This window comes from Saccopteryx bilineata, chromosome 1 (genome assembly GCF_036850765.1).
Source record: "Saccopteryx bilineata isolate mSacBil1 chromosome 1, mSacBil1_pri_phased_curated, whole genome shotgun sequence".
NCBI lineage: Eukaryota > Metazoa > Chordata > Mammalia > Chiroptera > Emballonuridae > Saccopteryx > Saccopteryx bilineata.
In genome coordinates, this window is record NC_089490.1 from 89,626,108 (window position 1) to 89,639,634 (window position 13,527).

Sequence of the window (13,527 nt, forward strand, 5' to 3'; positions counted from 1 at the left end):
TCCTGTTGGGCCTCTGCTTCCTCCTCTGTGAATTGAAGAATTTGCACTAGACTTCAGTACTTCCAAAGCATTTCCCCTGGATGTAAACAGGTGATCCCCCAAACAAAAACAAATAAAAATAATTACCACAAACTTCTGTGGGTAATTAAGTTTGGGAAAGGATACCTGGATGTGTAAAGTCAAACCAATTTCTTTACTACAGGGTTTTTCAGAGCCTTTATTCATTGAAAACTTTTATTGTTTTGGATAAATGATACCCTTGCACATGGCATTTTGATGATACGGAAGGAGTCTGGGGAGCTCACAGCTCTTTCCTGTGCCAGCTCTGTCCCCTCTGACCCTCGCTTTCAGCAGGCACCACTGGCAGTTTCCAGTGCCCAGAGATATGGTATTGCATGTACCAGCAGATATGGGTATGAACTTTATCATGGTAAGTGACCACGAGCTTCCCAAGGGGGAGAGAGGAGTATGGGTGCAGGATTTTTCAGACTTACTTGACTTTGATCACACACCCACAACCAAGCATTTCTGGGTCCAGCATTTGGAGGAACATTTTTCCCGAAATGTGAGATCCCTAGACCTTATGGTCTCTAATGAGATTTTGTGTAGGTTGGGAGTTAGGAGAGTTCTGAGGGTTCAGACTCTCTTCCCTGAGACGGTGGTGGTGACCTGTCCTTTGCTGCCTACCCAGGGACTGCTTTGAAGCTTGAGAGAAGGTGCCAGAGCTGGCAGTCTATTTGGGGTCAATGAGACCCAAGAAAACAAGCACTTGCCCAGGTTAGAGGGCCAGCTAGGATCAGGGTGCAATGCTCTAGGGCAGTGCTCCTACACATAGGGCCACAGAACTGCTGTGGACAGGGAGAGCTCTGAGGTGGGGGAGACCTGGGAGAGTTCTCTGAAGCCTGGGAGCCCTCGTCCCACACTTATGGCTCATTTCCTGAGAAATAGAGAGGCACATAGGATTGTGACCGAGTGTGTGGCATATGTACAGGGTGGGTTTGCTGTGTGGATTGTGTAGGATCACTGTGCTGTGGGAGCTCTGGGTGTGACACTGTGTGCTGGTGTGTCTTTGAGCTGGAGAGGTCTGCCCCAGATGCGAGCGGGAGCCTCTAACCAGCGGGTGGGAGACAGCATAGGGGAGTGGGGGGGGGGGGGCTAGCGGGGGACGTGTTGTGGGCGTGGGGAGCCGGCGCCGTGTGACCGGGAAGGTGTGTTGCAGCGTGCGGGAGGGTGTGAACCTGCGTGTCTCGCCCCGCCCCACCCGGAGGCCGGGCAGGTGTGGGCGGGCAGCGCGGACCCCGCTGAGCCAGGCCGGGAGAGCCGGCGGGAAACAGGAAGCTGGGGGAGGCGCGGCCGGACGGCGGGGAGGCAGGGCGTGCGGGCGGACGTGCGGGGGCTAGCGGGCCAGACTCTCCGCCCGGGCCGGGGCGGCGATGTGGGGAGGCCCCGGCAGCCCCGGCAGCGGCGGGGACGGGGGTGGTGCCGGGGTTGCCCGGGATCCTGCTCCCCTGCGCCGGCGGAGCCGCCGCCCGAGCGCAGAGCCCGGAGCCCGAGGCGGCTGCGGCGTGCGGGGTGAGTCGGGGCTGCGGGGACCGCACACTGCCGCGCAGACGGGGCGCAGTAGAGGGGCGCCGGGGACACGGGGCGGCCGGTCTGGCGGGTGACATCCGAGGTGGGATCGGCCGGCGCCCTCCAGCCTCAGGGCACCCCGCCGATCTCCCGCGCCTCTGGCCCGTAGACCCCGAAGACGCGGCCATGCCGGGTGGAGCCGAGGCTGGTGAGGCAGAGGAGGAGGCTGGGGCCGGCTCGGGGTCCGAGGCAGAGGAGGACGCGCTGTGGGAACGGATCGAGGGCGTCCGGCACCGGCTGACACGCGCCCTCAACCCCGCTAAGCTCACGCCTTATCTGCGCCAGTGCCGGGTCATCGACGAGCAGGACGAGGAAGAGGTGCTGAGCACCTACCGCTTTCCGTGCCGCGTGAACCGCACCGGTGAGCCGCAGGGGTCGGGCTCGGGGTCGGGCCTCAGTGGGCGGTGCCCCCCGAGCTCCGTGTACTGAGCCCTGGAGCTCGAGGCCAACAGCTCTGGTCCTCTGGGCCTCAGTTTCCACATCTGCTGAGCGGGATGATTGGTGTGCCCACCGTCTTGCCACCTCCTAAACCACCCTAAAGACCCAGCAGGTCCGCGTGCCCACACCGGCTTCTGGGTTTTGTCTTTCTTGGGGTTTCCTCCCACTTCCTGGGCCCACATTAGAGCAAGGGGTTGGATGTGGTCGCCAGGGCAGGCCAGGACAGCGACCTCTGGGTCACAGCTGGTGGACAGGCATCTTTCTGTGCCCTTTGATCTCCTCAGTTCTCTCTACCCCCTTCCTCTGTAAGTCACACACTCTTTGGACAGTCATTTGTCCCCCAAGTGCTCAAGAGCCATCTCAGCTTAATGAGGGTGTCCTCTCCCTCAGTGAGTGTCTTTGAGCCAGGGCTGGCAAAGGGATGAGGGTCTAGTGGACTTGTATGAATTGGCCAGTGGGAGAAATATTTTACTTTGCTTTTGGGGATAGAGGGGACTTTTATGTCATTGAAAGGCAGGCAGCATTTGCTGGCCCTGCAGCTGTGTGTTTGTGTGTGGTCGGGCAGGTGGGGTGTTACCCTGCTGTTGAAGCAAAAAGATGCTATGGGGGGTTCTGGCTCTCCTGGCTGTGGCAGACTGGCTCTCCCCATGATGTGCTGAGGCAGGCTGCTGTGTGTGTTAATGGCTTAAAAATTGGGGGAATGTGGACCCTGGACACGGGGGGGGGGGCCTAAGCACTGAGGGAAGCCTTCACCTTGAACCCTGGGCACCCTCCCACCACTTCCCAGGGCGCCTGATGGACATCTTGCGCTGCCGTGGCAAGAGAGGCTATGAGGCCTTCCTGGAAGCCCTGGAGTTCTACTATCCAGAGCACTTCACGCTGCTCACGGGCCAAGAGCCTGCCCAGCGCTGCTCCATGATTCTTGGTGAGTAGGTCCACAGCGGCATGCACCTTGAACACCCATGCAGAAGTTCTTTGTCCTGTCCCTGTCAGAGAGGCATTCCCGTTATCCTTGCTGAACAGGGAGTCTGAGGACAGAGAGACTTGAAGAGGTTTGCCTAAGGCTCTATAGCAGGCTGAGTGTGGGGCTGGGATTCTAATCCAGTTAGTCTGAGTTCAGAGCCCACACACTTAAGTTCCTAAAATTGTCTGCAGACATGCATGTGTTAGGCATACATGGGTTTATAGTTTCTTAAGTAAAAAATTCAAACACTTCAGGTGACTTTAGAATAAAAAGGGAAGATCTTTACTTCTTCTTTCAGCTTTGCTCTGCTGGTACCACTTTGGCGAGTCTCTCTTTTCTTTGCATTTATACACACACACAATCATCCTAGATGTATTGCTCCATATTTTGCTTTTTCTCAGAATAACTGATTTTTGTGTTTCCCACATCCTTTACACTTATTTGAAATGACTGCGTACTGTCCATTAGTGATGTTGTGCTGTAAGCATTTAATTGGCCCCCTTTTGATGGACATCTAGGTTGTTTTTAGTTTCACAACATTGCAAACCATGCTGAGAACATCTTTCTGTGTGTCTTTGTGCAATTGTATATCTCAGGAGGAGAGGTTCTGAGAAGTAAAATTTCTCAAAGAGAATGTATATTTTAGATGTTAAATCAACATACATCCCACCAGCAGTGTATGAGTGTCATTTTGCTGTACCCTCATGACTCCTGGGGATTTAAAGATATTTTTGCCAGTTTGATATATCAAAAAGTATAAGTTTATACTCACTGAGAGATGTAGGTCATAGCTTACTGATTAGTAAACCTTGGGCAAATGACCTTTTTATGCCTCATTTTTTCTGTCTTTAGGGTAGGTAAAATAATAGTATCTATCTTAAGTAGGTCTTAAATGTTGTCATGAAGATTAAATAAATTAATGTATGTATCTAGCCCAAAGAATAAAGTAAAATGTTAGTGTTTATTATCATTTTATTATTGCTGGTGAAGTAGAGCATATTAATTAGCCATTTTTGTTTTGAACTTACCTACTGATAGTTTTTACCCATTTTTTATTTGGTTGTTTGCCTTTTCTTAATGATTTATAAGAACTCTTTATATATTATGGCTCTGAATCCTTTGTTATACTTTTCTCCTGCTCTGTTTCTTGCCTTTTAACTTTGTTTGTTACATTGTTCATTATTCAGAAATTTTAACATTTTTATATAGATTTGAGTATCTTTTCTTTAATAGCATCTGATTTTGTGCTGCTCAAATTATAAAAATATATTCCAGAACTTTCATCTAGTGTTTTTATGGTTTGGGTTTTCTGTGCAGTTTGCTTACCTGTGGATTTTATTTGCCTGACTTAACTTTTCTCTCCCCTGTCCCTGGCAGATGAGGAGGGGCCTGAGGGTCTGACCCAGTTTCTGATGACTGAGGTGCGGCGACTGCGAGAGGCTCGTAAGAGCCAGTTGCAGCGGGAGCAGCAACTGCAGGCTCGAGGCAGGGTGCTAGAGGAGGAGCGGGCAGGGCTGGAGCAGCGGCTGCGAGAGCAGCAGCAGGCTCAGGAGCGCTGCCAGAGGCTGCGGGAAGACTGGGAGGTGGGCAGCCTGGAGCTGCTGCGGCTCAAGGATGAGAACTACATGATCGCCATGCGTCTGGCACAGCTCAGTGAGGAGAAGAACTCTGCCGTTCTGCGCAGCCGTGACTTGCAGCTGGCGGTAGGCCCTGGGAGATGGGTGGGGAAGAGTGGAAAGGGTCGACCTTTGCCAAAAAAAAAAAAAAAAAAAAAAGGAAAGAAAAGGTAATATAGTAGCCAGCTTGTGTCCCAGAGCCACTATCTGCTGGCTGTTGGACCGTGGGCAAGTTCTTTCACCACCCTAATGCATCAGTTTTCTATTGTGTATTATGGGAGTGTTGATGGCACTTATTTCATTGAGTTATGATGTAGTTCTCAATTACTGGTGATTTTGCCCCAAGGAACAATGGCAATATCTGGAAACACGTTTGGTACAATTAGGAACGTGCTATTGGTATCTAGTGGATAGAGGCCAGAGATGGTGCCAAACATTATATAGTGTACAAGACAGCCCCCCCCCCCCACTCATAGCTGTAGTGCTCAAAACCTGTATCAGCATCAGCCATTGTTGTTGCTATTGTTATTGTTATTTTTAGGTTTACTTTTAAAATTAAACTTACTGGGATGACACTGGTTAACAAAACTATACAGGTATCAGGTGCCCAATTTTACAACATATCAGCTGTACACTGTATTGTGTGTTCACCACCCCAAGTCAAGTCTCTGTCCATTGCCATTTATCCCCACTGTACCCTCCTCTACTTCCTGCTGTCATTATTATTAAGTGCTGCTGTGTGCCATGCAGCCTACATGCATCATGTCCTGTGGTCCCATGAAGGCACCATGTACTAGGTTCTCATTTTGAAACCCAGACACTGGGGCTTAGATTGTAAAGGGACTTGCTTATCCCAAACCTGGAAAATGGAACCTATATAGATTTGAACCAGGTCTGACTGGCAGCAGCGCTAGCCTCTGCCCATGATGCTGTTTTGCCTGATTTTGTCCAGGGGAAATCTCACCCAGCCCTCTCCATCCTCTCCAGCAGTCAGAGAGGCCCCGCCTCTTACAGGTGGATAAACCAAACTCCCTTCTTGGTTTCCTGTTGACACTTAGGATGGGGATTAAACTGGTATTTCAATGCACCAGGGAATTGTTTCAAGGATTTAATGAGCTAATGCTTGTCAAGGATTTAACAGAGCCAGTGGCACGCAGTAGGCTCTCTCCAGCAATACTGTTCAAGGGTCCCTGGGGGGGATTCTGACTATGGGATTTGAAGCCCCTTGTCCCCATGAGCCTTGGTGGAAGCTGTGGCATTGCAAGTGCCTGTGGGAGGCTGTCCATGTGGATGCACTCATGTGAGGGAGCCTGCAGCTATGCATGCCAGCATATTGATGGTTGGGTAAACGAGTCCTGGTCAAGAGTGTTGAGGCCATGGGCTGGAAGACCCAGCTGCCAGGGCTGCCTGAGGGTGTAGGAGGCTGATGTGTGGGTGTGAGGTGACCAGGAGGCTGTTCTCTAAAGACCTGCTTGGTGTTTGGTGAGAGGTGGGGCTGTCTGAGGCCCAAAGGCTGGCTGCAGATTGAGCGAAGGGTGGCCTGGGCAAGGCTTTCCTCTCTGTGCCTCAGTTTCCTCATGGTCCTGGAGGCAGGAGGAGGCTGATGTGTGGGCATAAGGTGACCAGGAGGCTGTTCTCTAAAGACCTGCTTGGTGTTTGGTGAGAGATGGGCAGTCTGAGGCCCAAAGGCTGGCTGCAGATTGAGCGAAGGGTGGCCTGGGCAAGGTTTTCCTCTCTGTGCCTCAGTTTCCTCATGATCCTGGAGGCAGGAGGTCACAGATAAGGATGATATAATGAAACAGCACCTCCTGTGTGCCAGGCATGGTCCTCATTGCTTGTTGGCCACCAACTCCTTGAATTTTCTAGCAACTCTATTGGGACAGGGTTGGGGCACTATTATTGTCCCCATTTATGGGTGAGGAAACTGAGGCACAGAAAGGTTGGTTAGAGCACTTCCCCAGGGTCCCAAGCTTGAGAATTTTTTTTTTTTTTTTTTTTACAGAGACAGAGAGAGAGTCAGAGAGAGGGATAGACAGGGACAGACAGACAGGAACAGAGAGATGAGAAGCATCAATCATTAGTTTTTCATTGCGACACCTTAGTTGTTCATTGATTGCTTTCTCATATGTGCCTTGACCTCGGGCCTTCAGCAGACCAAATAACCCCTTGCTCAAGCCAGCGACCTTGGGCTCAAGCTGGTGAGCTGTGCTCAAACCAGATGAGCCCGTGCTCAAGCTGGTGACCTCAGGGTCTCGAACCTGGGCCTTTGGCATCCCAGTCCGACGCTCTATCCACTGTGCCACCGCCTGGTCAGGCCCAAGCTTGAGAATTTCTGACTTTCTTCTTGACACTGCTGGGATAGGGAGGGGTGGGTGGCAGGCGGGGAGAGCTGGCCAGGGTCCTCCATCTTCATCCATGTTCTCTTTTTCTGAAATGGACAAGAGACCTGCTGTGAAATTTTCTTAGAAGAGAGGGTTCTACTGCTCAGAGAGGACTGCATGATGGCCACTGGCCCAGGGAGGGGCTCTGGCCAGAATGGCTTGTCTCACCTTTGGGTTGGGTATAATTATGAATTGGGTCCCCTAAAGTGGCAGATGTGTGCATGTGACTGGGGGAGTGTCCTATATATGTGTACAGCCATCTAGGGCTTCCGAGAGTGGGGAAGGGGGATGAAGAAGGGGTGTTGGAGATGTCTCTGTGTTTCCGTATTAGCTAGAGGTGTGCTGTGACCACCTACAGATAAGGTAATCTACCACGAGGCAGAGAATGGCTGCTTTTTCCCAGTTTAAGGAGTAGAAGGTAATAGGTGAAATTCAAATAATAGATTTTTTTTTAATGTAGCTACTGTAAATTTGCCTAAATTTTTGGAGGTTTTTTTTTTTTTGCCACAAAAATTAACAAAGGCATTGCAGAGGAAATGAACAGAACAGCTGATAGTTACTGTCTTGGCAGCTTGGGTCCCTTTCCCCCATGGACAGGTGTGTGGTGGCTGTGATTTAATACTGTGTTTTATAAGGTGCAAATTTAATGAGCTGTTATTTCTAAGCAACATAAACTTAAGGAACCAACACTATAATTTTGTGCTAAGTGAGTTTGTACGCTAGGATTAAATGCATCCGTATTTCCTGGCATTCAGAGGAGACTCCCAGTGCCCTGTCCCCTGAGCTTGAGCTCATCAAGGGAGCTTGCTGGCCAAGGGTCAGGCAGGAGGCCGTGGTGTGTGGCTGCAGTTTGCTGCAAAGGGTGTGACCACTCTTGCCCTTGTAACTAGCTGTCTTTCTCCAGTGGTTCACAAAGCATGTTTTGTGAGAGGAAAGGAATGTGAGAATCATGAATTTCTTTCTGAGTCCTTTGCGGAGGAGGAACTCCTGATGCAGCCTCCAGATCTGTGTGTGTGTGTGTGTGTGTGTGTGTGTGTGGCCATGCTCAGCTCTGAGAGTATGAGGCTGCAAGTCATTTTCTAAGAGAGGCCAGGGCACTGCTAGGGCACCAGACATTGGCATGCCTGAGTGTAGCAACAGAGGTCATTGTGTCTTTTTCCAACAATGACTTCATTTGTGGCCTGCCACCTGCTGCTACTCTTGTCACTGTCTAGCCACCTCGGACCCCACATGAATTTGGAAAATAACTCTGGCTGAGTGCACTCATCACCCAGCAAACTGATCATGCATAGCTGTTGTCCGCCAGGCAGACACCTTAGCCACTCGTCCAACACCCTGGCCAGCTTCTGGCTGCGCACGCTGAATGGGTGGCACCTCGGGATTTTATTTAAAGCTGTGAAGACAGCCACTGTCATACCCCTGGCGGCTCTACAGCTAGCCTCTGACAATTTAAAAGTCTCTGCCCACCTTTTGTCTTGTTTGATTCTTGCAATGACTTTGGGAGGCAGGTGTTAGAACTGGGACATTGAATGGGTCCATTTTACCTGTAAGGAAACTGGGAGATTGAATGGGTCCATTTTACCTGTAAGGAAACTGTAAGTTACTTGCTCAGGATGACAAGAGGGTAAAAGGTAGTATAACCGAAACCTGGACCTTGGGCTTGAAGTTCTTGTTGGGTATGAACTAACAGCACAGTCTTCTAGAGGGGGTGCCTGGAAAGTCTCTGGCTCTTGTCCCGAGTGAGCCCCTCAAAGCCATCCTCTTCCTCTTCTTCCCTGGAAGGTGAGGAGACTGAGGCACAGAGAGGGGCCATGGCTTGCCCAAGGCCACACTGAATTAGAGGCAGAGATGGGTCCAGACTCTGGTGCCCCCTCTTCTCGGTACAGTCCTTCTCCTCCATTGTGCTGGTCCTGGGGTCCATTGCATATACTCCGTGTCAGAACTGTGGATGGATGAACAGACGAGCATGTTGTGATGCAGCACCTCAGCCAGAAGTCCTTGAAGCAGAGTCCCCTGGGAGGGTGGCTTGGCCTTGCTGCCCCCTTTCTTCCTCATAGTATTCTCCCAGCCTGTACTTTCTTCATAGACAAGTCCAAGAGGACTTCTGCTCAGGCTCTGCTGGGGATCTGGGAGGTGCGCAGGAGTTAGGAGCAGGACTTCTCTCCACTGGCCTTGCTGGGGTCCCTCCCTAGGCTGACCCATGTTTTGGTACCCAGGTGGATCAGCTGAAGCTCAAGGTGAGCCGGCTGGAGGAGGAGTGTGCACTGCTGCGCAGGGCCAGGGGGCCTCACCCTGGGGCTGAGGAGAAGGAGAAAGAGCCAGACAGTGTGGACCTGGTCTCTGAGCTGCGTGCTGAGAACCAGCGGTTGACAGCATCCCTGCAGGAGCTGCAGGAGGGTCGGCAGCAGGTAGGAGGGGAACCACTGTGTGGGGTGGAGGTGGGGTGAGAGGATGAGGAGTCTACACCCAGGTCTGAGATCTGGATGAATCCTGGCTGGCCTCTTGTCTTGAGCTCCAAGGGCACTCCTCTCCCTGGCCTTTAGTCTGAGGTCTGTGTCTGGCTCCAGGAGGTCTCTGAACTCCTTGAAACTATGCACCTGATTTTGTGTGAGTACTTTTCTGGGGAGGGGCCCCAGCTTTTCTTGGATTTGTAAAAGAGTCTGTGACCCCAGAAAGGTTGGGACTCCTGAGGTCTGGGTGGCCCCAGGGCTTGCTGGGTGTCCTGTGGCAGGTCAGGGCAGTGTGGGCTGGCTGCCTGGCTGCTGTGCCACACAGGAAGTGGGGGATGGGAGCCAGGGTTCTGGTGTATTTCATAGGGTTGGGGGTGCCTGTCTGGAGTGTGGATTTGGGGGCTGGATCTTGGGCCCATGGTCTGCCTGCCTGTGTCAGGCTCAGCCCCTGTGAAGAACCCTTGTCAGAGGGGCAGGAATAGGCCTTGGAAATAGCTACCCATCTGCTGCTCTGGGTGGTGGGTAGGGACCAGAGGAAGAGAAAGCAGGTCTAGTTCTCGTTTAGGAATAAGATCCTGGCTGAATTTGTCTCATCCACTTACCTTATTTGCACCCCAGAATGCTCTCTGGAGGGTGGGCAGGGTTGGTGGGGCCACGCCCATTCTACAGACAGGAAACTGGGAAACCAAGATCTAAAGAGGTTAAGGCCCTTGGCTGCCTGACCAGGCAGTGGCGCAGTGGATAGAGCATCGGACTGGGATGCGGAGGACCCAGGTTCAAGACCCCGAGCTCACCAGCTTGGACCCAAGGTCGCTGGCTCCAGCAAGGGGTTACTCAGTCTGCTGTAGCCCCATGATCAAGGCACATATGAGAAAGCAATCAATGAACAACAAAAAACTAATTATTGATGTTTCTCATCTCTCTCCGTTCCTGTCTGTCTGTCCCTATCTATCCCTCTCTCTGACTCTCTCTCTGGAAAAAAAGAAAAAAAAGCCCTTGACCAAGGTAGCAGAACTAGTGGTATGGGACTGAGGGCTGAGGGCTGTGTGTCCCCCTTCCTCCGACACTCAGGGCTGGCCCTGGACCAGAGGCTAAGGCAGCCCTGAACTTTGACCCCCAGGAGGCAAGCCGGGCGGGGACCCCAGGCTCGGAGCGCATTCTTCTGGACATCCTGGAGCATGACTGGCGGGAGGCGCAGGACAGCAGGCAGGAGCTGTGCCAGAAGCTACACGCTGTGCAGGGGGAGCTGCAGTGGGCTGAGGAGCTCCGGGACAAGGTAAAGTCCACCATGCACCATTCCCACCCTGCCCTGCCCCGCCCCCCATCTTCCTTCTTTTTTTTTTTTTTTTTTTACAGAGACAGAGAGAGAGTCAGAGATAGGGACAAACAGACAGGAACGGAGAGATGAGAAGCATCAGTCATTAGTTTTTTGTTGTGCATTGCGACACCTTAGTTGTTCATTGATTGCTTTCTCATATGTGCCTTGACTGTGGGCCTTCAGCAGACCAAGTAACCCCTTGCTCGAGCCAGTGACCTTGGGTTCAAGCTGGTGAGCTTTTGCTCAAACCAGATGAGCCCGCGCTCAAGCTGGGGACCTTGGGGTCTCGAACCTGGGTCCTTGGCATTCCAGTCTGACGCTCTACCCACTGCGCCACCGCCTGGTCAGGCCCCATCTTCCTTCTTAAAACAGCGTAGGGAGGCTCGTGGAGAGGAGAGGGTGGTGGGCATCACCAGTTCACTTGACCCGACATTCCTTGCAGGTGTGCCAGGCACTGTGCTAGGAATGATGTATCCATTCATTCTCAAGTATTTATTGTGATACATCTATGAATAAAACAATGTCTCTGTTCCTGTGGAGAGTAACTTCTAGCAGGGGAGACAAACCATATGCCATGCACACAACCTAAGTCAATCACTTCATGTGTTGGAGGGTAATGAGGGCTGTGCAAGAGGCAGAGCAGGGCAAGAGAACGGATTGCAGTTAGAACAGGGAGGCTCAGGTTGCCTGGGAGGGAGTCATTATTATTGTGAGTCCTATTTTACAGATTAGGCAGCTGAGGCCCAATGAGGTGGAGTCAAGCCCAGCTGGGGAGGTGGAATGGGATTTGTTTTTGGGGCTTAGGCCTCTCTCCTTGAACCTGCGGGTTACCTGCTGGTTAGCTTCTCCTGGTTGCCAGCCCTGTGGTCTGACGGGGGCATGTTCCACTCTGTGCCGCTCCACCTGCCCGCCCGCTCGCAGTACCTACAGGAGATGGAGGACTTGCGGCTGAAGCACCGCACACTGCAGAAGGACTGTGACCTGTACAAGCACCGCATGGCCACCGTCTTGGCCCAGCTGGAGGAGATTGAGAAGGAGCGGGACCAGGTGAGCCCAGCCCACTATGCATGAGGCCCTGGCCCAGCACACGAGGAGGAGTGGACAGGACCAGAACTGTAGAAAAGAGACTTTCACAGTGTACTGATTGGTTTGGGAGGGGGCAGGTAGGCCAGAAGAAACACAGACACAGGACCTTGAGCACTCGATATGTGCTAGCCTTGTCCCCTGAACACACCTGCTCACCTGAGTCCTGGGATAGTTCAGAAGTTGGTCCTGGTGCTCATTACCTCTGAATCTCTATTCTTTCCACATCAAAAATAAGATCTATGCAGAGGAGGTGCTTGCAACTATACGCTGGTGAAGAAATTTTCAAAAATTCTGGCTCCCAGGCCCTGGGCACCATTGCCCTCCCCAGCTGAGGCCACAGGGAGAGCTGAGCACCCGGGCCAGGTCCTGTAGGCCCCTAGGCCTCTGTGTGAGGCTCCCATACAGTGGTAAGGGCAAGAGGTTTTGTCATTGGACCACGTTTGAATCCCACTCGGGGAATTGTAGTTTGCACAGTGGAGTTGGCCTCAGAATCCCCTGGTGGGCTTGGTGAAAAGGCAGATATGAGGCTTTATCCCTGGACATTCTGATTTTGTGATCTGGATGGGCTCAGGGATCTGTACTCCCCCGGGTTGCTCCTGGCCGCTGGGCCTCCAGCCCCACCTCCCTCTGAGGCAGCAGGTGGGAGGTCCAGGCCCCGGGCCCAGCTCTCAGGGACCCAGGTCTTCATTGTGGGGAAAAGTGCTTTGGATGCAATGGGTTGGGATGAAATCCAGTCTCCTCCCCTAGGCTGGGATACAGTGAATTAAGCTGGCTACACACAGTTTTAAGCTCTCACAGTTTTAAGTTGTTCCTGGGCAATGGTAAGAACCTGGACACTACAACTAGGCTGCTTGGGTTTGAATCCCAGCTCTGCCCCTGCTGCCTTGGTGTCCTTATATATAAGGTGAGGATAACGAGAATCGCTAACTGGGAGAGTGAGTGTGCTGATTAAACGAACTGATATTAAGCCCAGGGCCCAGCACGCAGGAAGTACTGTTCCTGCTGCTACCATCTGTGCGGTGGGAGGCCAGGACAGCTGAGTCAGTGTGGTGCCTTCCCCCTCCCGGCTGCTCTCCCCAGGCCATCCAGAGCCGTGACCGCATCCAGCTGCAGTACTCGCAGAGCCTCATCGAGAAGGACCAGTACCGCAAGCAGGTGCGGAGCCTGGAAGCCAAGCGGGACGAGCTGCTGACCACGCTCACCAGCCTGGAGGGCACCAAGGCCCTGCTGGAGGCACAGCTGCAGCGGGCCCAGGGCGGCTCCTGCCTCAAGGTGATGGGCAGGAGTCCAGGGTCCTGGTGGGCATGCTGGGATCTTGGCAGGAGCTTTTGGCCAGGGTCTGGAACATGTGGGGCCTGTTGGGAGATCTCACTTGAGGGTGGGAACATGGGGGAACTGCCAGGAGCTGTCAGCTGGAACTGGGATTTGCAGGACCAGATGGGAGCCTTTAATGGGATGGGATCACAGGGGACCCACTGGGAAACCTCAGCTGGGCTTGAGAAGACACAGGTTCTAGGAGAGAATATATGGTCTTGGCTGGAGTCAAGAACCCTGGGTCAAGAACATACTGGCCTTGGAGGGAGCTCTTGGCTAGGATGGAGACTATGCTGGTGTGGTAGGGAACCCTAGCTGGGGCGGGTGTGGG

At 52.6% G+C, this 13,527-nt stretch overlaps 1 protein-coding gene across 2 annotated transcripts in view; it reads left to right on the forward strand.

Moving 5' to 3' along the window:
- The first annotated feature begins 1,297 nt into the window (after positions 1-1,297).
- CARD10 (caspase recruitment domain family member 10) overlaps positions 1,298-13,527 on the forward strand; it is a 28,375-nt gene continuing 16,145 nt past the window's right edge. For both annotated transcript variants that reach the window (XM_066258797.1, XM_066258807.1), the window contains exons 1-8: positions 1,298-1,572; positions 1,739-1,990; positions 2,855-2,992; positions 4,409-4,734; positions 9,245-9,436; positions 10,599-10,754; positions 11,718-11,843; positions 12,963-13,154. In XM_066258797.1, the coding sequence (XP_066114894.1) occupies positions 1,434-1,572; positions 1,739-1,990; positions 2,855-2,992; positions 4,409-4,734; positions 9,245-9,436; positions 10,599-10,754; positions 11,718-11,843; positions 12,963-13,154 (1,521 nt within the window). In that variant the 5' untranslated portion in view covers positions 1,298-1,433. The remainder of the gene's footprint in view (positions 1,573-1,738; positions 1,991-2,854; positions 2,993-4,408; positions 4,735-9,244; positions 9,437-10,598; positions 10,755-11,717; positions 11,844-12,962; positions 13,155-13,527) is intronic.